We start from the raw sequence: 20,600 nt of genomic DNA, 5'->3' as shown, positions 1-20,600 counted from the left end.
CATCTGCCTCCTGATTGCTAGGATTAAAAGTATATACTACCATGTCCACCTAATTCTTCTTTAAGAGAAGTCAGAGATGGAGGTTTTCATGTGAAATTTCCCAATTCTTAAACATTGGTAAAATGAGCTTAGGTCAAACAAAACACACCCGAGGGCCTAACCTGGCTCTGCAGCCTCCTCTGTGGGGTAATCTCTGGGCACGGAGTGGTGTGGTGATTTGCTTAAGTGCTGGACAGGAGCCTATCCTAGAGAGAAGTAACTGTTGCCTCCAGATTCTCTATCACCTCCACAGTAGTCCCCTGTCCCCAGCAGGCACCCCAGTGTCCCCGAGGTCCCATCTCAGTCGAGCACCAGTGCTGCAGAGGCAATCTGGGCCCTCAGTTCTACTCCTTTGTCTAAAATGCCACCCTGCTCTGGAAAGATTCCAATACCCTGTGTGCCTCCCCACCCCGTTGTTCTCCCTGAAAACCCTCTTCCCTTTGGTTCACTGGCTTACTTAATTTGCACACGTAGACCATGATTTGTTAAGCTGAGTTCAGAAAAAGCTACAAGACCCAGGCCAGGTAGTATGGTCTGAGATGGAAGGATAACAAGTTCAAAACCTCCCTGGACAACTTTAAGTGTATAACCTTGTATCAAAATGAAAAGTACAATTAGGATTGGTGACATAGCTCAATCATAGAGTGTTCATATAGCATGACAGCATGGATGAGGTCCCATGTCTAATCCCCAGTGATACACACACACACACACACACACACACACACACACACACAAAATCATATATGATGAGCCTTGGGCCCTGTGAGGACTTAGAGTAGAGGATCTGGAAAGGGTGGCTAGACGTTAGGCAGACATGACCACTTGCAGGGTGTCCCCATAGACGTCATCGACATCGTCAAGGACCCTGTGCCCCCCAGTGAGTATAAGACCGAAGAAGACCCCAAGCTGTTCCACTCGGTCAAGACCTGCCGGGGGCCTCTTTCTGAGAACTGGATTCAGGAGTACAAGAAGCGGCTCCTCCCCATCATGTGCGCCTACAAGCTCTGCAAGGTGGAGTTCCGATACTGGGGCATGCAGTCCAAGATTGAGAGGTTCATCCATGACACAGGTGAGGTGTGCTCCCTGCCTGCGTCCATTCTCCATGGGCTATGATTGTGTTCTTTCAGTTTACTAAGAGATGACCCTGTATTAAGTCAGGGGTTCCTAGAGAAACAGAGCTGGTGGATGAGAGAGAATGAATGAATGAATGAATGAATGAATGAATGAATGAATGAATATAAACAGGATTTATTAGGAAGTGTACAGGATGTGGTCCAAGTATTTGAACAATGGCTGTCTCCTGATGAAAAGTCCCAGAATCCAATAGTTGTTCTGTCCACGAGGCTGGATGTCCCACCTGGTCTTCAGTATACACTGGAATTCTAAAAAACTAGGCTCTAATAGCAATGAAGATGGACTTGCTAGTGAGACTGAGGGCAAGCGGGCAAAGAGCAAAAGCTTTTCTCTTTCATGCTCTTTATTTAGAATGCCACAAGAAGGTGTAACTCCAGTTTAGGGTGGGCTTTACCACCTTAAATGGTCTAATCATGAAAAATCTCTCACAGATGTGCACAGCTGCTTGGACATGTGTTCATTTAGATGTGGTCAAGTTGAGAAGCAAGAACAGCCACCACAGACCCCAGAGCCCGCACCCACATCCCTTTCTCCACTCTGCCTTGGCCATCCAGGACCAGTGTGCCTGCTGTCTATGCCGACACCTCATCCACTGCCCAGACCTTCCTGACCTAACTGCTCTATGATAGTGTAGCCTGCACCATACTCAGGCCAGAAGCCTCTGCAGACAGCCCCCCTCCATCTGCCACTTGGGCCTCTGTCTCCCAGGCCATCCTTTCCTCTACCTGAGGGGGCCCAGACCCTAGCTGGGCCATAGCTCTGCCTCCTTACAGGCTGGAACGTCCTCAGATAGAGTGCCCTTCACACCCACGTGGCCCTTCCTTCCAGAGCGGTGTTTAAGGAGCAGGAGGACTAACAGACGCTGGGGGCTCCCAGCCAAGGACTGCTGCCCAGAGCTTTCCTTCTCTACCCTTGGAGCCCTGGACTCATGACTTCCCAGGAGCACCCAGGCAGTCACCCGAAGACACCACCAGCCAGGGAGACTCAGATCAGGCACAGGCAGGGCCACACCTTTGACAGCATGCTCCACTCTCTTCATGCTGACTCAGGGTTACTCATGATGGGGACACCGTCGCCCTGTTTATAGAGGATGGAATGAAGACCCCCACATAGACTGGGCCCAGAATAGATAGACATTCCTCAACTGGCAGTGGAGGTGGTATTAAGACAACCCAACACAGTGTGGATTCCAGAGATTATGGAAGGCATTTGTGCCATCAGTGGAGTGCTGGGCTCTGAGGAGGGCACCTCCCACTTGGAAAGGCAGAAATAATGATGTGTGTACAACAGCCTTTTTTTGTTTGTTTGTTTGTTTGTTTGTTTTTGGTTTTTGGTTTTTCGAGACAGGGTTTCTCTGTATAGCCCTGGCTGTCCTGGAACTCACTCTGTAGACCAGGCTGGCCTNGAACTCAGAAATCCACCTGCCTCTGCCTCCTGAGTGCTGGGATTAAAGGCGTGCGCCACCACTGCCCAATGCACAACAGCCTTGATAGTAAGGAGCAGTCTCTCCAGCTCCGTGTCCAGGGCAACATCTCAGATGCTTCATCTTCTGCTGCTCCCCTCCCAGCCAGCCTCTGTAGGGCCCATGACAGTCCAGCAAAGGTGGCAGGGGACAGATGGGATTGATCTCTGCAGTCTGTCCGACCTTGTGGTAGCTGAGACTGACTCAAGAAACCTCCCTACTACCTCCCCACATCTCTAACTCTGAGACCTCCAGCCAGGAGGACAGTGCCATAGAGGCAGCCTGGGTGTCAGTCAGCATGCCCACCCCTCTGGGCGGGCCTCTTGTCTGTAGTTTTGAGCACAGGCCTCATCTCATAGGTGACATGAGAGCTGACAGTAGGACTGTGGGGCTGCCCCAGCCATTTCCTGTCTGCACTGTCTTGCTGGCTTGCCCCACCTTTACCATCGCCTCTCCAGTATGGCCCACTTGGGGCTCCTGGTTCCGAAGATAGTGGTTCCCAAGATCTGCGGGCCCCACGCCCTCCGCTGTCCTGAGGTAATCCCCGAGATTCTGACAAAACCCGGCTTCCGAAAAGTCACCTCTCTCCTCAGAGACAGCTGTGACATGCAGGTCCCACACTGCCATAGCAGCATCAGTGTTGTCTCTCTGATTGCCATTTTCTTATCTGTGAGGGGGTGCGATAGTGCCAGTTCTGCAGAGTTATTGTGGGGCGTATCTTGGGGTGCAGACCTGCTGGCAGACACGACACCACCCTGTGTGAGCACTGTGAGCACCAGTGTACTCACAGGTAGCCTTGGAGAAGTCACTCCCAAACCGCTCTCAAATGTAAGGGGCCTGACCCCAGCTGTAGTGCAGTGTCCCATCCCATCCCATCCAGCCGGCCTAAGAGGAAGTCTTTCCCTGACCGTGAGCCCAAAAGACAGGCCCAGAAAAGGAGACAGAAGGTCCTTTGTGCTGTATCTGAGATCACCCTCAGGTGTGGGCAAGCCAGTCAGGCCTGGCTGACGGAGAGCTTGGTCCTGTTCCACCAGTGAGCAGAAGGCCCACAACAGGACTCTCAGAGTGACTGAAATCAGAAAAGGAGGCATGGGATGTGAGCATGGGGAAAAGGGGCAAGCCTGAGGGCGTGCCAGAGCACAGCCTCTTGGAAGGCCACCTAGAATTCTCTGAGAAAGCAGAGGGCACATCCCTGAGAACCAGCCATCACTTCTCTCAAGGATGTGCCCTGGAGGCACTCATACCCATTTCAAAATGTTCAAGGCCACAAGACAGAAAATTATACATATGAGCCAAAGACCCACTCGCAGGGAAAGAAGGAAAAAACAGACAAACAAAACCCAGTGTTTCAGATGCGTCCATCCCATGCCGACCCCTCATCGAGAGCACACAAGGGTGTGGGAAAGGTGAGCCTCAGCCAGAGAAGCACATGGCAAAACCACAGCACAGCACGTACACGTCCACATCACCAGCAAGACCATTCCAACACACTGAGTAGGGAACACGGCTGCACACTAAGCCCAGAAACAGAGCAAGCGACAAATACAAATCCCAGGACCCCAGGACCAGTGCTGCTAAGCAGCAAGGAGTCCCAGGTGGGGAGGGAAAACTCCGACACTGGGAACATGGCTGCTTTGCTGGGAGGTGTGGACATGAAGGTTTACTGCCTTTTGTCCATGTATGTGCGTGTGTTTCTGTGGGAATGTGCATATGAGTACAGATACCCACGGAGGCAAAGGAGGGCACTGGGTCCCCCGAAGCCAGGGTTCCGGGTGGTTGTGACCAGCCTGATGGGGGTGCTGGGAACTGAACGCTCATGCTTTGGAAAAGCATACTCAGGTCACAGGACAACTTCCCGTTCATAGTGTGTGTTCCAGGGCTGTTCCAAGCTTAGCATCAAGTGTCTTTACCCTTGGAGCCCTGTCACTCGCCGCTGTTTGTTTGTCTTTGAAGAAGGGTTTTATGTGACCCTGACCTCCAGCTCAGCAGTAGCCAAGGATGACCTTGTGACCGTGAGCTCCCACCTCTTCCTCCCGGTGGATTACTGTGTGCCGCCGCTGCATCCAGTTTGTTGTTGTTGTTTGTTGGTGTGCTTTTGGTTTGGGTTTTTGGTTTTTGGTGTTTTAATTTCAGACAGGGTTTTCCTGTGTAGCGCTGGCAATCCTAGAGCTCACTCTGTAGACCAGGCTAGCCTAAAACCTAGAGATACACCTGCCTCTACCTTCCAAGCACTGAATTAAAGATGTGCGCTGGGGCAAGGGAGATGACTCAGTCAGTAAAATGCTTACCACAAAATTGTGAGGACCTGAGGTTTGATCCCACGTAAAAGAACCAGGCTCGGGGCTGGTAAGATGGCTTAACGGGTAAGAGCACTGACTGCTCTTCCAAAGGTTCTGAGTTCAAATCCCAGCAACCACATGGTNGCTNACAACCACCCATAATGAGATCTGACACCCTCTTCTGGAGTATCTGAAGACAGCTACAGTGTACACACATATAATAAATAAATAAATCTTTAAAAAAAAAAAAAAAAAAAAGGACCAGGCTCAGTGATACACGCCATTCGTCCAAATGCTGGGGAGGTAGAGACAGGCTTCTCTAGGTTCAGTGAAAGACCCCGCCCCAAAAAATAAGGTAGAAAAATGATAGAGGAAAGACACCCACTGTTGACCTCTGGCTTTCATACACACACACCACAGAGAAATAGACAGACAGACAGAGAACACAACCCATTTTAAAATCTCATCTTCTATGGAAAATTCAACAGGAAATAGACCAGGCAGAAGACTTTTGGGAAGTCCGATGCCACTTCCCCTGGGGGCATGAGTCCCCTACAGTAAACTGTGACCTCTGACCAAAGCCTTGCCCTCCAGGTGCACAGCCATTGTGAACTCCCAAGACCACTGGGACCCCGTTCTCTAGGTTGACAATAAGAGGAACGGGAGGCACTGATGATCAGTGACTCTGGCCCGACCTACAGCTTTGCCCTGGTGCCTGCTGCCTCTGCTGTGAGCGTCTCCTGTCCCCTGGCTCTGTGCAGGTCTGCGGCGGGTGATGGTGAGGGCCCACCGGCAGGCCTGGTGCTGGCAGGATGAGTGGTACGGACTGACCATGGAGAAAATCCGAGAGCTGGAGAGGGAGGTACAGCTCATGCTGTCCCGCAAAATGGCCCAGTTTTCGGAGGAAGGACCCTCCGAACTAAGCAAGGACAGTACTACCAAGGACCAGGCATCCGGAACAACCCCTGATCCAGGCAGCAAAAACGGGGAGCCTCTGGGGCGGGGCCTGAAGAAGCAGTGGTCCACCTCCTCCAAGTCCTCGCGGTCCTCCAGGCGGGGAGGTGAGCTGGGTCGCGGTCCTCCAGGCGGGGAGGTGAGCTGGGTCGCGGTCCTCCAGGCGGGGAGGTGAGCTGGNCGGTCCTCCAGGCGGGGAGGTGAGCTGGGTCGCGGTCCTCCAGGCGGGGAGGTGAGCTGGGTCGCGGTCCTCCAGGCGGGGAGGTGAGCTGGGTCCCGGTCCTCCAGGCGGGGAGGTGAGCTGGGTCCCGGTCCTCCAGGCGGGGAGGTGAGCTGGGTCGCGGTCCTCCAGGCGGGGAGGTGAGCTGGGTTCCTGCCTTCTGGTGCAAGGCCTGCCTTCACAGTTTCTAAGGTAGCGAACGGGTGTCCCCGTTGCTCCTTTTCTTTCCTGTGAAGGCCGTGGAGCCTTAAACTTTCTGAGTGGTACCAGGTGGGTCTTCCCTGTGAAGTGAACCCAGCCTTTTCCAAGCAGCACCCCCAGACTTACCTATAAGCCCCAAACAGTCTGTGACTGAGGAAATCTGGGGAGTGGGTCCAGGTAGACACCCTCCCCAATCCCAGTGAGAGAAGATAGTTTCAGGGTATCAGATTCTGGGCAAGGAGAGGAAGCAAGGTCTCCCCATCCCACTGCCACCCCGTGAGTGGCCAGTCGTGACCCTGGAAGGTCTCCCCATCCCACTGCCACCCTGTGAGTGGCCAGTCTTGCCCCTGTAAGCCTCCCCCATCCCCGCATGGCCAGTAACCCCCTTCCAAGCCCAGGGGTGCCCTGGGCTTAGTGTGGGATGAGGTGAGTCGGTGCCTCAGTCTCTCTTCTCTTCTTACTGCCCTGCAGCCAGCCCTTACTTGTCATCTCTGCTGTGGTCAGGTTTAAGGAGCTGTGTGTGTGGTCAGGAGCAGGGCTCATCTGAGCTCCTGCCCTGGACAAGGCTGCAGAGTTCCTGAGGCACCGGGCCACTCCCCTCCCCCAGAAAGGGCCAGACAGTTCTGCTCAGGTGGACCCTGGACACTCCACCCCTATTCTCTTCATTTCTGTCTATGGCAAACTTCTCTGGCGATGCCCACCTAGCCCTCCGAGGTGGCCTTACAGCTCCCTACTTGCTGCGTCTGGCTCGACAGAGCCCTCCTCTGCAGGCCAGACCATCACCCTAGGGTTTTGCCTTTCAGCCAGTCCCTCCCGACACAGCATCTCAGAGTGGAGGATGCAGAGTATCGCCAGGGACTCCGACGAAGGCTCAGAAGAGGAGTTCTTTGATGCACATGGTAGGCAGGCCACCCATACAGCCGGTGGGCTCTCCCTGGGTCAGGTGGGAAGAATTGCTAAAGGGTGTGAAGCACCTGTCTATACCATTCCTGTTATCTGTCCCCACGCTATGACAGCAGACAGCCCGGGGCTTGGGGGTAGAGTACAGCGAATGACACTGGGAAGCCATCTCTTGAGTCAGGACTCAAAGCCTGGAAGGAGGGTGCCATTCTCTTGACACACAGTTCTACTGAAGCATTTCCCAGATAAATTTATCTCCATAAGAAGTATGACTTAGTCCTCAATTTTTGTGCTTGGTTTATTGTTTGTTATTGCTTTACTTCATTAAATGCAAATTAATATGCATCTAATGTAGACACTTTAGAAAAAGCAATAAAGAGAAACTAGATGAACTGCCTATTTCCCACTAATCGAAAAATACACACAGTGGCACACAGCCAATTGCTCACCTGTGCTGGAAGATGCGAGCACCGCCTCACTCACATGGGACCACAAATTAGCTCTCAGAGAAGTCGGAGGAGCCAGCAGGCAGGCCCAGTAACAACACCGGGCCTTGGTGCATGCTGGCAGCACAGCCAGCCCCAGGGCATGCGAAGGGTAGAAGCTTAGAATGATGGGAACAGGCCACAGCTGAACAGCAAGCTTCTGTCATTCTGCCATCTCTTGGAGGGGCATAGAAGCTGCCCGTGGCATCTTAATTAACTGGGTAGACAGACTGACAGTGAGAAAACTTGGGGAATCAGTATTCAACAACAACAAAATGAGGTTGGTTGACTTGTCCTGGAATTAAGCAACTCAGAAACAGGTGGCAGGAGATCCTGAGCCATCCGCTGCACTTGAAGGAACGGAGAAGGGTGTCTTTGGTGCCCCACCCATCTTAGCTGGCACTTTGTCCTTGAAAGAGGCAATACATACCTGTCATTTTGCTACTGCTATACATCTTAATGTACATGCCTGACATTGGGGGGTATCTGATGTGCGGCCCCCAGGTTGAGAAGCACTGCTGTAGGGAAAAGGCACGGCTACCACAGCGGCAGGGTTCTCAGATCTTGCCCGGGAGCCTGTCCTCAGCAAAGCGAGGACAGCTGGGGCCCTGGGTGTAGTTCTAGAGGAGCAGAAATGGGAGTCCAATCCTGGGTGACGTACTCACAGTCATGTCCTCCCTGAGCTGGGGTTTCTGAATCTCAAACCTCAGCTGTGGACAGATAAATGAGGGCTCTGGTAGATCCGTAAAGGGAAGGGAGTAGCACCCTTCCCTGCGGTGCTCTGAGGCACGGCCTCAAAAGCACAGTGCCGTGAGAACGAGGCTAGCCGCGGAGAACACACAGTGTGAGACTGTCACCGAGACTGTCCCAGACAGGCTGAGGCCCGGAGGAGAACAGATTATGCGGTGAGGCCTGACTGCTTAGGATTGAGTACGGGTTTATATTCAGGGTGTAACGAGAACATTCTGGAATTAGATAGTGGTGGTCTCTGCAGCATCGTGAGTATACTAAGTGGGACGGAAGGCTAGTTGGTCTGCAGCTGCCGTAGCCTGCTGAGACGGGGAAGGATGAGGCACACCGGGCGTGTGGGCTCCAGGAGCACCCAAGTCCTCCTTCCTCCCCAGAGAACCTGTACTACACAGAGGAAAAACAAGCCAAGGACATGACCAAGTGGAACTCCAATGACCTCATGGACAAAATGGAGACCCCGGAGTCTGAGGACTCACAAGGTATCCAGCCTTGGGGAGGAGGGTGCGGCTCACCTCTGTCCTACCCAATCCCCACACAATGGTGGGATGCAGGGACTGGAAGCATCCCCGAGTGCCTGCTGCGCCAGCAGTTACAGTGTGGCCTCTGTGTTGCAGATGGAATCTACCAGCAGAGTGGCTCTGAGTTCAGGGTAGCCTCCAGTGTGGAGCAGCTGAACATCATTGAGGTGAGTATCTACACTGAGACCAAGGCTGTGGGCAGGGGCTGCTGCAGGCTCCAGAGGCAGAGCTCTCCAGAGCCTCGTATCCACAGAGAGCCCGGGGGTCCCTTTCCCTGCCACCTTTCAATGGGGACACCAGCCAGCCCTGTCTTTATGATGTTCCTGAGAACCAGGGACAGCAGACAGCCCCCAAGGAAAACCTTATCCAAGTTCCACCTTTGGGAAAAATAAAATGAGAACCTTGTAAATTCCAGAAAAAAACTAAGACCTCCAAGTTCCTATACATTCTGTGGCACAAGAAGACAAAACCAAAGAAGGAAAGGTACCAAGAGCCGCCTAGGCAGAAGTGAGGCGGCTGCGGCCCAGGGCTGCTTCCAGCCAGGCAGAACTCAGTGTGTCCAATAAAGTTGTCTTTGTAGAGCCTGTGTCCGCTTCGGGGGTTCTTTGCTGGAGCTCACACCCCTCCCACCTGCAGGCCGTCAGAGCTGTTTGCACTGGGGCGGGAGCCAGGCTGGGCCACAGTTGTGTCGTGCTATGGTCAAACGCACTGCCCTGCTCTGTCTCAGGCTGCCCAAGGTGGAGATAGCACCTCTGCGGGAGCTCTGCCCCCTCCTGGAGGGCCTGGGAGAGGCGGGCACACCTCTCCCCCTCCTGAGGTCTGCTCTGAGGTCTGAGGTGGAGGTGTGCTTTTCTAGAAAGGGTGAGGGGATGGTTGTCAGTTGCTGCTTGCTGTCAGACAAAGCAAGCAGAGGCCCTCCCGACTCAGCGCACACAGCTCTGACTGTCCTCCAGGAGAGGGGCAGAGCCCGAGGCTCAGGGTCTGCCCTGGGGTGTGCGGTTAGAGAGCCCAGCACTACTTCTGGGGCACTGCCATCCCGAGTCAGACCCTTCTGCCCACACTATTAACCCCCAAACTGGAACCTTGCTTCATGAAAGGGTGGCTGGGTAGAAGCAGCCTGGGGTTGCCCTAGCCCTCCATCCTGCTGGCTTTACCACTCTTGTGAGCTCAGCTCCCGCTGGAGTTCAGGGCAGGGGGAGCTGCCATCTCTGGCTGAGTGGAAGGGAGTGGGAGGAACGCTGTGTTTCTGGGCCTGTGGTCATCTCTGAAAGGCTAACCAGTGAGGGGCCGAGCCGGGTTAGTGCACGAAGGGCAGTGCCAGGAGACGAGGTGGCTTTTATAGACATTCTTCCATAGCCTTCTGCCCACTGTAGTGGAGAAGCCCCAATACTCGATCGTGTTGGGAGTGGTCGCCATTCCCTGTGCCCAGGCCACCCTGTGGTGGGTGGTCCCTGCATGTGTAGTTGTTCCTTCCCCAGCCCCGGGAAGAGAGCACGCCCGAGATGGGTATCACCAGGGACGAGTGGAGGCCCTCAGAGCAAGACAACTTCCCTAGCCCTGACCTAATGACCCCTATGACTCCAGACCAGCATTGCCTGGCTGCTTGAGTCATTCCCGACCTACACCTAAAAGCAGACACTTGGCAGGCCTCCAGAGGCCCAGCAGCTCAGACAGAAGCTGCTGCCTGAGACCCTGAAGGTAGAACTGGTCATTTCTCCAGAAGATGGCCTTCCTTGGGTCTGCTGTGACCCTGGTTGGGCCACATCACTGCATCTCCAGTTTCCGGTCCTTGCAGGGGGTCCAAGGGAAGGGCTGAGGCAGTGAACCCCAGACCCTATAACCAGATAACCAAACCCCAGGTCTCTCAGGCTAGGAATATAGCTCAGGGGTAAGAATGCCTGCCCACCACATGTGTGAGTTCCGAAGTTCAATTCCTAGCAGTACAAAAGGAAAAAAAAAAGCACTTGGGCACCTGGGGCCTGGAGAGGACTTCATGCCCACCACTGCCCATGCAGGATGAGGTGAGCCAGCCACTAGCCGCGCCACCCTCCAAGATTCACGTGCTGCTGCTGGTGCTGCATGGAGGCACCATCCTGGACACGGGAGCGGGGGACCCCAGCTCCAAGCAGGGGGACACCAATACTATCACCAACGTGTTCGACACCGTCATGCGCGTGCACTACCCCAGTGCCCTAGGCCACCTAGCCATCCGCCTGGTGCCCTGCCCACCCATCTGTGCCGATGCCTTCGCCCTCGTCTCCAAGTGAGTGGCACGCGCTTTGCCAACACCCACCATGCCCCACAGGAAGAAGCAGCAACACACCGTCCCCCACCTCTGGCCCTGAGTATTGCATGGCTCCCCCGTGTCAGGTCCTTTATCCAGGGTGTCCTTTCCCACCACCTCAGTCTGAGGGCAGCAGAGCCCATGCGGACAAGATAAGGTCAGATCCTAGGAGGGCAGACCCCAGCTGAGTCCGCAGTTGAATGCTATAGAGTGGAGATGCTGGCCTGCCTTGGGACATGAGTCTACTCAGTGGCCCTGGCACTTGGAACCTGCTCTAGGCCTCCCTTAGGAGAGTCTCCATGCGTTCTTTGGGGCAGGCAGCAGCTGTGTTTAGCCTGCTTCCTAGATCAGGGGAAGGCCATTGGGTCAAGCTGAGTTACTTGCCTTCTGCTGACCCAGCCCCTCCCCCCACCAGCCTCAGTCCCTATGGCCATGATGAGGGCTGTCTGTCTAGCAGCCAGGACCACATCCCCCTGGCTGCCCTGCCCCTGCTGGCCACTTCCTCACCCCAGTACCAGGAGGCAGTTGCTACAGTGATTCAGCGGGCCAACCTGGCCTACGGAGACTTCATCAAGTCCCAGGAAGGTGTGACCTTCAACGGACAGGTGAGTGGCGTCAGGGGTTAGGGAAAGACCTTTCAGGGTGGGCTGCACAGAGGACCAGGTCGTGGGGGGCAAGGTGGGTGCTTTTCCTAATTAGCGGCCTGACAAGCAGGGTGGGGACTCAGACTCCTGCCTTGCTTGCCTACAGGTCTGCCTGATTGGAGACTGTGTTGGGGGCATCCTGGCGTTTGATGCCTTATGCTACAGTGGCCAGCCAGTGTCTGAGAGTCAAAGCAGTAGCCGCCGGGGCAGTGTGGTCAGCATGCAGGTACCTGAGCGGGGGCAGGGGGTGGGGCACCCTTTGGTCCCAAACCTCCACTCAGGCCAGCTGTCTCTCGTATTCCATGGGGAATATTACTGGCTGCCTTTATTGATGCGGGCCACCAAACCATCAGCTGACCTGCCCTGTGTCCCACAAGCAGTGTGCCCAGCCAAAACCCCAAGGAACTGACTCAGACACCACAGTCCTTGCCCTCTCTATTGTGTTATTCAACAATGTCCAAAGCCCATGAGGCCCAGCAGGAGTTCCCCTCTGGAGCAGGAGATGAGAGGGCTAGGAGAGACATGGCCAGCGTATGCGCTGGGTCTCAGGCTAAATCCAAAAAAGTGCCCAAAGCAGGTCAGCCGCAGCTCGAAAGAGCTGAAAGTGTCCCTCAGCATCCCCCAGGAGACAAGTGGGAAGGACACAGGTTGCTGGTGTGGGTGACCACATGTGGCAGTGTGAAGCTTGGGGTCTGGAGAACCACTGCAGTGTGTCCACTAGAGCGCATGGCCTCACACACTAGGCTCTGCACTGCGTGGCTCCTCTGGACCTAGGAGGTGAGATGGACACGCCCTGTTCCCCTTTGTCTGACCCTGATGTCTTCTGCTGTAGAGCGGCCACCACCTGGGAGAGAGCACTGTGTGCCAAGCCAGTCCTGGACTGAAGGCTGCTAGGACTTAGCCAGTAGTCTGAGGGGCAGTGGGAGACAAGACTTTCCCCTCTAGTTGGGTGAGAAGCCTGCAGCTGGGCAGTGGCCAGCAGGGCCTGCAGTCAGAGCACAGAAGAAGGGCCTAGGCCAGGGACCACCTGGCAGTGAGCCTCCGTGGGCCATTCCAGGACGCTGACCTGCTGTCCCCGGGCACCCTGGCGAATGCAGCACACTGCTCCGGTGGCAGTGGCGGTGGCGGCGGCGGAGGCTCCAGCCTGGAGAGCAGTCGGCACCTGAGTCGCAGCAACATTGACATCCCCCGAAGCAACGGCACCGAGGACTCCAGAAGGCAGCTGCCCCGCAAAAGGAGTGACTCGTCCACCTATGAGCTGGACACCATCCAGCAGCACCAGGCCTTCCTATCCAGGTAGGGCTGGCTGTACCACTAGGGGAGAGAGGCCTGGCATGAGGGACCGGGGCACTCCATTGACAGTCATATGCCAATTGCACGCATTGCATTCTGGGCATTCCTATCTGGAGGGCTTCCAGTTTACTGGGTACTGTGGTCCTCTATACAACAAGGGCTATCCTCGGCTACTAGAAACACATTGTCCTGAGGGTGGGGGCAAGGTGGAGTGGAGCAGCGTGATCTCTGAACAGCTATGACAAAGGCGGTGGGCTCCCCTGGAGAGTCTGTGATAGGCTGTCATTAGGATTGTCCTAGTAGGGGCTGGGTAGCCCTGCACTCAGGACAGTACAGGGCTTAGTCCCTAAGCGACCCCTATGAAACTGACCCTGGGTAACCTGCACGTCTCCCCTCTGCAGCCTCCACGCCAGCGTGCTGAGGAATGAGCCCAGCTCCCGCCGTTCAAGCAGTTCCACGATGCTAGACGGTGCCGGGGCCCTGGGCAAGTTTGACTTCGAGATCGCCGACCTCTTCCTCTTCGGGTGCCCACTAGGGCTAGTCCTAGCCTTGAGGAAAACGGTCATCCCCTCCCTGGACGGTGAGAGGCCTGCAGGGATGGGACAGGCTACATGAGCTGGACAGGGACCTCCGTGGATCAGTCACAAGGCCATGGCCACGTCCCAGCCCTTTCAACATCTCTACCCACCAAAGGCACTGTCTGTCCTTCCCTCAGCCACCTACCCGTCCCCTGGAACCTGCTGCTTCATATTTCTCCCTCTAAGGTCCCTGAAGCAGTGGGGATGCACAGCAGGGTCAGGGAGGTCAGATAAAACAGACACAGTCTCTGGTATGGGGTCCACTTACAGGGACAGACGTGGCCATAGTGCCTCATGGTCCCCGGCAATGAGAGGTGGGGCAGTGTCCTAGCATCCCAGCAATCCCTGATCTGTGCCAGTATTAACCAGCATAGCCCCAGAGGTGCACATGATCCCCACAGTGGCTGTTATATCCCCAGTGTCAGGAAACAAACAGGCTCAGAGAGGCTCAGACAGGCCAAGAGCAGGTGAACTATGGGGCCAGATTAAAATGAAGGCCCTACATTCAGTGCCCCACCGATGCCTCTGCTCCTTATTGTCTACACGGTAGCAATGGCAGCTCTGCTGCTGAGGGGACTCCACAACTGAGTGTTCTCCCAGGGAGCAGGACAGGTCCATCTGCCTTGCTCAGAAAAGCCTCACAGCTTCCCATGTACATGCAGAGGACATTCTGTGGTGTCCCCCGTCACCCCAAGGAAGAATTAGGTGGGATTACGCATCCTGTTGTGAAAAGGCTAAGTTCAGAGAGCATGGTGTGTATCCTGTGGGTGTGGATTAGAAGGCGTGCCTGCTTCCCAGGGAAGGCACCTGCTTGATACAGTGCCAGACCGCAGCCTAGGAGTGGGCTAGCACTGCTGGGGTGGCCAACCTGGGCGAGCCTATGCTACCTAGCTGAAGATGCACACAGAGCCTCACGGGATCCTGGGCTGGAAGGAGTCCCCCATCCTGCTCTCCAACACCCCCCCCAGTGCCAAACTGGGGTTCCTACCAGTGTGACTATCATCTTTCCAACTACAAAGAAAGATTGGAATTGGGCACAGCGGCACATATTTGGGAAGACCTCAATACAAGCAAGGGCTACATAGTGAGACCCTGCCTCACAAAACCTATTAATAAAGGAAAAATGATCCATACAGACCCAAAATTGATAAAACCACAAGGCAAAGGCGGCCTGCGCCCCCAGGCCCCCCGCCCACTACCCAAAGTCTTCTCTCTTTGTGTCCCCCCCACTCCCAGTTTTCCAGCTGCGGCCAGCGTGTCAGCAAGTGTACAACCTCTTCCACCCCGCGGACCCCTCAGCCTCCCGCCTGGAGCCACTGCTGGAGCGGCGTTTCCACAGCCTGCCACCCTTCAGCATCCCTCGGTACCAGCGCTACCCGCTGGGGGACGGCTGCTCCACACTGCTGGGTGAGGCTTCCAGGAAGGCGGGCGTTGAGTTCTAAGTGGGGGATAAATAACTGCTATCTATGCTGTGGCCCCCGACATACAGTGGGTCTCTTCTCAAAGGGAAGCCGAGGCAGGTAGACACCTGTCCCCAGTGCACATCTGCAAATAAAGAGCGAGGCGCAGATATAGCCATGCTCCCCATCCCTGGGGGGCGAGAGCCGCCTGAGGGCTCCCCAGCAACGGCCATGGTCATGCTTCCTCCCCTACTGCCCAGGGCCTCCAACCTAACAGGGAAGAACCTGAGGCCCTTCTGCAAGCTGGGGACCTTGTAGCCGGGGTTCACTGTGGTAGGCAGCTGCCCAGAGATGGCTGGGAGTATGGGAGGGGCTGCCCTCAGAACGGCCCACCCCCTGCTGCAGTGTGTATCCCCAGCATCTTGTTGTCGCGCGTCCTGGTCCTCAAGGAGCCTTGTTTGTGTCAGCACATGTGTAGATGGCCCACTTGAGTGTCTGTTCTTGTCCTCTGCTCTCTTCCCGTCTGCCTCCAGTCGAGACCGTGCAGAGAAACCCAGAGCTGGTCCTGGAGGGCGGCCCCCTGGCCCCCCTCCCCCACGGGGACAGCTTCCTGGAGACCAGTATCCCCGTTCCTGCGCTCACCTGGCAGGATGGGCCCCGCCAGAGCCTGGGCTGTTCTGAGTGTGTGTACCCCCCACTCCTAGTGACTGATGTCTGCTTGGCTGCCACCCCTTGGCCCTCTACCCGCCTCATGCCCTCTCTGGCCACTCAGTCTGTGGGACTCTAGTAGCAAGGACATGGCCATGGGAAGTTAGTCTTGTTGACTCCGTTCTGTAAATGATGATCCAGAAGCCGAGGCACCCCTCATGCACAGTTCGTCACGGCTTCCCAGAGATGGACAGAGGCTGTCCCCCTGTCAGACAGCATGTGACTTTCCAAGGCTGCCCTTTGACCTTCCTGAGGCTGTAGGGAACAGACATAGGGTGGGGTGAGGCCTCAGACAGCCACCTCTCACCCTGCAGCTAGGAAAATACCTTGGTGCTAGCAAGGAGTTGGGGCCTCTGGGTCTTAGTCCTGAGAATGTGCAGGCCTGATATGTCATCCAGGCTGGTTCCTCCAGCTGACCCCTGTTCTGTCCTGCCTGCCACCTGGACCTTCAGCACCTGCCTCTGTCCTCAGATGCCACCAGGGGCTGGCTAGAGCCTATGTGTGAGGGCCACTCTGGGGTTGGCATCCCTGGAAAGCTGCCCAAGGCCCCCTGCCCAAGGCCATGCTCATATTCTGTGGGCTACTCCAGGATGGTCCAGGACAGCATCTATGTAGCCAAACCTGGGGAAGAAGTGGCCAAGGAGGGCAGGAGCCCATGCCTTACCTCCCTACCCCATGTCTGTGTCTGTTTGTCCACCCTTCTCTGCCCAGCCCTCCCCTCCCTGCCTCAGCTCAGGCCCTTCGCTCTCAAGGCCCTAAACCAGCTGCACCCTGGTGCACGCTGGACCCAGCAAGCCGGCCTCTCCCATTGCTGGGAGACCTAGGGTCAGGCCTTCTCTTACCTGGACCTCTACCCCTTTCTCCCCACAGCGGATGTGCTTCAGACCCACAACACAGTCTTCCAAGAGCATGCAGCCCCCTCATCACCTGGCACCGCCCCTGCTGGCCGTGGCTTCCGCAGAGCCAGTGAGATCAGCATCGCCAGTCAGGTGTCCGGCATGGCCGAGAGCTACACAGCATCCAGCATCGCCCAGAGTGAGTGGTGTCCCCGGTGCTTCTGCCGCAGATATTTCAGCTGAGGACCCTGGGAAGAGGATGATAGTGGTGTCTATCTGGCAGGAAGTGGGTCCCCACCCTGCAGGGCCAGGGGACTTCCACTACAGTGGCTGATCAGCAGTGCTGGTCTGTGCTGACCTCACTGGGAGGGTAGAGATGAGGCTCTGCCGGTGAGCAGCTGGGTCAAGGCTGAGACTCCAGCTGTCTTAAGGGGCTTCCTTTGATGGGTCCTGGCTCTACCCTAATATCCTCCCTGGTCTGCTCCCACCATAGGAGCCCTGGGTGTGTGCATGTGTGTGTCTGAACCATTCCCCTTATTCTTGCTCCTCAGAGGGTCCCTCGTCGCTCAACCACACCCCCAGCATCAGGCGCCTATCCTTGCTCGCCCTGCCCCCCCCATCCCCTACCACCCAGGGTCCCCGTGCCAGGGCAAGGCAGGTGAGCCCCAACCTGGAGAGGGCCCCCTGCCTCCCTGACTTGGACATCGGAGAAGGTACCCCCTCCACCGCACTCCACTCTAACACCGCTGCTAGGCTCTGTTCATTAGCTCACTGCTAAGCCCTGCCTGCCACCTCCTGCTGAGGCTGAGGCTGACCGGAGACACAGCCTTGGGTGAGAGGAGAGAGCAGGCCTGCCTAGGGTGCTGTCTCACAGGCCACGGGCAGAACTCAGGGGGGCTAAGGCCGTGAAGCAGGCACCAGGCATGGCTGTCCCACGCTCTGTCTCCCTCGAGAGAGGACAGAGTCCCTCTGTCGTGAAGGCTCTAGGCCTCCCTAAGGCACGGGAAAGGGGCAGCAGGCCTTACCTGGAGAGTCTAGAATTGTCAAACCGAGGTGCCTCGAGCCTCGGGAGCAGGAAGATTAGAGAGAGGCTGGACAGGGTCTAGGGTAGCGGCCCCCCTTGATCATCACCCACACAGGGTCAGCTCATCCAGAAACCCTCACGCCCCTCAGCACCGCCACAGGGCTGCGCATCCCCCACTGCAGGCTGCCTGTGGGCAGCTTCTACACTTACCGCTTGCCTGTAACCAGCCTGGGAGAAAGCCTGCTTTGACTGCACCCGGGGGAGGGGGAGGGCTAGTCTGAGAGGAACAGGCCTGCGTGCCAGGTGACCCCCTAGGGTCTCCGTCTGTCCGGGAGCCCCGCAGGGCAATCACAACCCTTCCTCCTGGCAGTTGCTGCCAAGTGGTGGGGCCAGAAGCGGATTGACTACGCCCTGTACTGCCCGGACGCCCTCACAGCCTTCCCCACGGTGGCCCTGCCCCACCTCTTCCACGCCAGCTACTGGGAGTCAACCGATGTGGTCTCCTTTCTGCTGAGACAGGTACCCACTGCCCAGGTACAACTGGGCCTCGCAGGAGGTCCCGAGATAGCGCAAGGGCTCCTCCCTGTCCCATCAGGCCAGGCGCCTGGCACCCAGGGCATGCTGCTCGAGTAGGACCGTGGAGCCGGCTGCAGTAAGGACAGGCAGGCAAGACTAGAGGGTTTGATCATCCTGCGGACCCTGCCAGGTGCTCACTGCCAGCCCTGGGGACGGCTGGTCCTTTTCCCGAGCAGCCGCTCAGGTCTGAGCCTGCCCCATGGCCTGCCTCTGTCCCGCAGGTCATGCGGCACGACAGCTCGAGCATCCTAGAGCTGGACGGCAAGGAGGTGTCCGTGTTCACGCCTTCGCAGCCCAGGGAGAAGTGGCAGCGCAAGAGGACCCACGTGAAGCTGCGGGTGAGGCTCCTCTGGGTGCTCAGGCCCACGGCTAGCATCCCGTGGAGTCCCGTGCCATCCGAAGCTGTGTCCCACCGCCGAGCTGTCTCATCTGATCAGTGAGGGGTGAGGCGGGAGCTGGGAGGGGAGAGAGGACAGTAAGGCTGGCTCCCCCTCTGCCTGGCCTGGTTGTTGGCTGGACCACAGCATGGGCTCAACCCCCAGACCCATCACAGAGGTATTAGGTGAGCTCAGAAGACCCCACCGCTCTCCATTCCTCTCCTTCCCTCCCCTCCTCCAGAACGTGGCAGCCAACCACCGGATCAATGACGCAGTTGCCAATGAGGATGGCCCACAGGTTGTGACAGGCCGGTTCATGTATGGGCCCTTGGACATGGTCACCCTGACTGGGGAAAAGGTAAGGATGTGGCCACCTGAGGTGCGACCTCCATTTCCCCTGGCCCCAGGGGTGAGGACTGAGGCCAGGCCATGGCCTGTCTGTAAGCAGCTTCCCTGGGCTTCAGGTGGACGTGCACATCATGACGCAACCACCTTCAGGTGAGTGGCTGTACCTAGACACTCTAGTGACCAACAGCAGCGGGCGCGTCTCCTACACCATTCCAGAAACACACCGCCTGGGGGTGGGCGTCTACCCCATCAAGATGGTGGTCAGGTATGTGCCTCTGGGGGGGCCCATGCAGAGCAGGGCCAGCCTCCTGGGTGTAGAAGGGGGCAAGGGTGGGAGGGAGGGAGGGAGGGAGGGGGGAGGGAGGGAGGGAGAGGTGGATGCTCTGGCTGGTTCTGACGAGCTATCCTTGACAACCAGGGGAGACCACACATTTGCCGACAGCTACATCACCGTGCTCCCCAAGGGCACAGAGTTCGTGGTCTTCAGTATCGACGGCTCCTTTGCCGCCAGTGTGTCCATCATGGGCAGCGACCCCAAGGTGCGCGCCGGGGCTGTGGACGTGGTGCGGTGAGTGTGGCGGTCAGAAGGTGGGTGGGACCCGGTGCCACCACTGACTGGTGTGCCCTTGAGCAAGCTGTTGCCATGCCCGCTGTCAGGCCAGTTCCGAGGATGCCCCCTTTGAGGGGACCTAGGATCACACCCCCCCCCCCCGCAAGCTCAGTGCCAGCGAGGCTTTGACATTGCTGTTCACCCTCAGTGCTGCTGGCTAGGATATACCCTGTGTGCAGTGCTAGGCACTGAACCCGGGGCCTCACTCACACAAGGCGGTATTCTACTCTTCGAGACGGGGTCTCGCCAGATTGCCCCAGGCTGCCTTGAACTTGCCATCCTCCTGCCTCGGCCTCAGGAACATCTGGGGATGACAATCGGGGCAGCCGGGCACCGCAAGGCTCAGCATTTTTCAGTGGCTCAAATGAGCTCTAGCTGGGCAGGAAAGGGAGGCTGGAGGAGAGAGAAGGGGAGGGGGGAGGGTGGGGAGGAGGAGGAAGAGGAGGAGGAGGGAGAGGAGAAAGAGGAGAGCAGCCACGGGACACCACGCCTGCCCCTTGCCTCCACAGACACTGGCAGGACCTGGGCTACCTCATCATCTATGTGACCGGCCGGCCCGACATGCAAAAGCAGCGGGTGGTAGCATGGCTGGCTCAGCACAATTTCCCTCACGGTGTGGTGTCCTTCTGTGATGGCCTGGTGCATGACCCACTGCGCCATAAGGCTAACTTTCTGAAGCTGCTCATCTCTGAGGTGGGGCTTGGGAGGACTGGGTAAGGAGGGGAGGGCCGGAAGGCCCAGCCCGTGCCCATGGTCGTCTTCGTCCACAGCTGCACCTGCGCGCGCATGCGGCCTACGGCTCCACGAAGGATGTGGCGGTCTATAACTCCATCAGCCTCTCTCCCATGCACATCTACATCGTGGGCCGACCCACCAAGAAGCTACAGCAGCAGTGCCAGGTAATGGGGTTCAGTGAAGGGCACACGTTCCTTGGGGAACCCCAGGACACTTAACAGCCTGCCCCTGTCACTCCTCTG

At 56.9% G+C, this 20,600-nt stretch overlaps 1 protein-coding gene across 13 annotated transcripts in view; it reads left to right on the top strand.

The window, feature by feature from the left end:
* Positions 1 to 20,600, top strand: part of Pitpnm2 (phosphatidylinositol transfer protein membrane associated 2) — a 131,826-nt gene that overhangs the window by 108,396 nt on the left and 2,830 nt on the right. For 10 of the 13 annotated variants that reach the window (XM_029533679.1, XM_029533682.1, XM_029533681.1 and 7 more), the window contains 21 exons: positions 884 to 1,111; positions 5,679 to 5,978; positions 7,096 to 7,191; positions 8,802 to 8,906; positions 9,042 to 9,112; positions 10,961 to 11,208; positions 11,645 to 11,834; positions 11,980 to 12,099; positions 12,931 to 13,169; positions 13,568 to 13,746; positions 14,981 to 15,151; positions 15,678 to 15,827; positions 16,723 to 16,887; positions 17,240 to 17,401; positions 18,083 to 18,231; positions 18,510 to 18,626; positions 18,907 to 19,023; positions 19,130 to 19,278; positions 19,432 to 19,581; positions 20,133 to 20,316; positions 20,394 to 20,522. In XM_029533679.1, the coding sequence (XP_029389539.1) occupies positions 884 to 1,111; positions 5,679 to 5,978; positions 7,096 to 7,191; positions 8,802 to 8,906; positions 9,042 to 9,112; positions 10,961 to 11,208; positions 11,645 to 11,834; positions 11,980 to 12,099; positions 12,931 to 13,169; positions 13,568 to 13,746; positions 14,981 to 15,151; positions 15,678 to 15,827; positions 16,723 to 16,887; positions 17,240 to 17,401; positions 18,083 to 18,231; positions 18,510 to 18,626; positions 18,907 to 19,023; positions 19,130 to 19,278; positions 19,432 to 19,581; positions 20,133 to 20,316; positions 20,394 to 20,522 (3,419 nt within the window). The remainder of the gene's footprint in view (positions 1 to 883; positions 1,112 to 5,678; positions 5,979 to 7,095; positions 7,192 to 8,801; positions 8,907 to 9,041; positions 9,113 to 10,960; positions 11,209 to 11,644; positions 11,835 to 11,979; positions 12,100 to 12,930; positions 13,170 to 13,567; positions 13,747 to 14,980; positions 15,152 to 15,677; positions 15,828 to 16,722; positions 16,888 to 17,239; positions 17,402 to 18,082; positions 18,232 to 18,509; positions 18,627 to 18,906; positions 19,024 to 19,129; positions 19,279 to 19,431; positions 19,582 to 20,132; positions 20,317 to 20,393; positions 20,523 to 20,600) is intronic. The other 3 variants (XM_029533689.1, XM_029533690.1, XM_029533691.1) reach the window with 3 other exon arrangements.

The sequence above is a fragment of the Mus pahari genome, chromosome 23 (assembly GCF_900095145.1).
Source record: "Mus pahari chromosome 23, PAHARI_EIJ_v1.1, whole genome shotgun sequence".
NCBI classification, from domain to species: Eukaryota; Metazoa; Chordata; class Mammalia; order Rodentia; family Muridae; genus Mus; species Mus pahari.
Note: the sequence above shows the minus strand (reverse complement) of the source record. Positions and strands in the feature narration are given on the sequence as shown.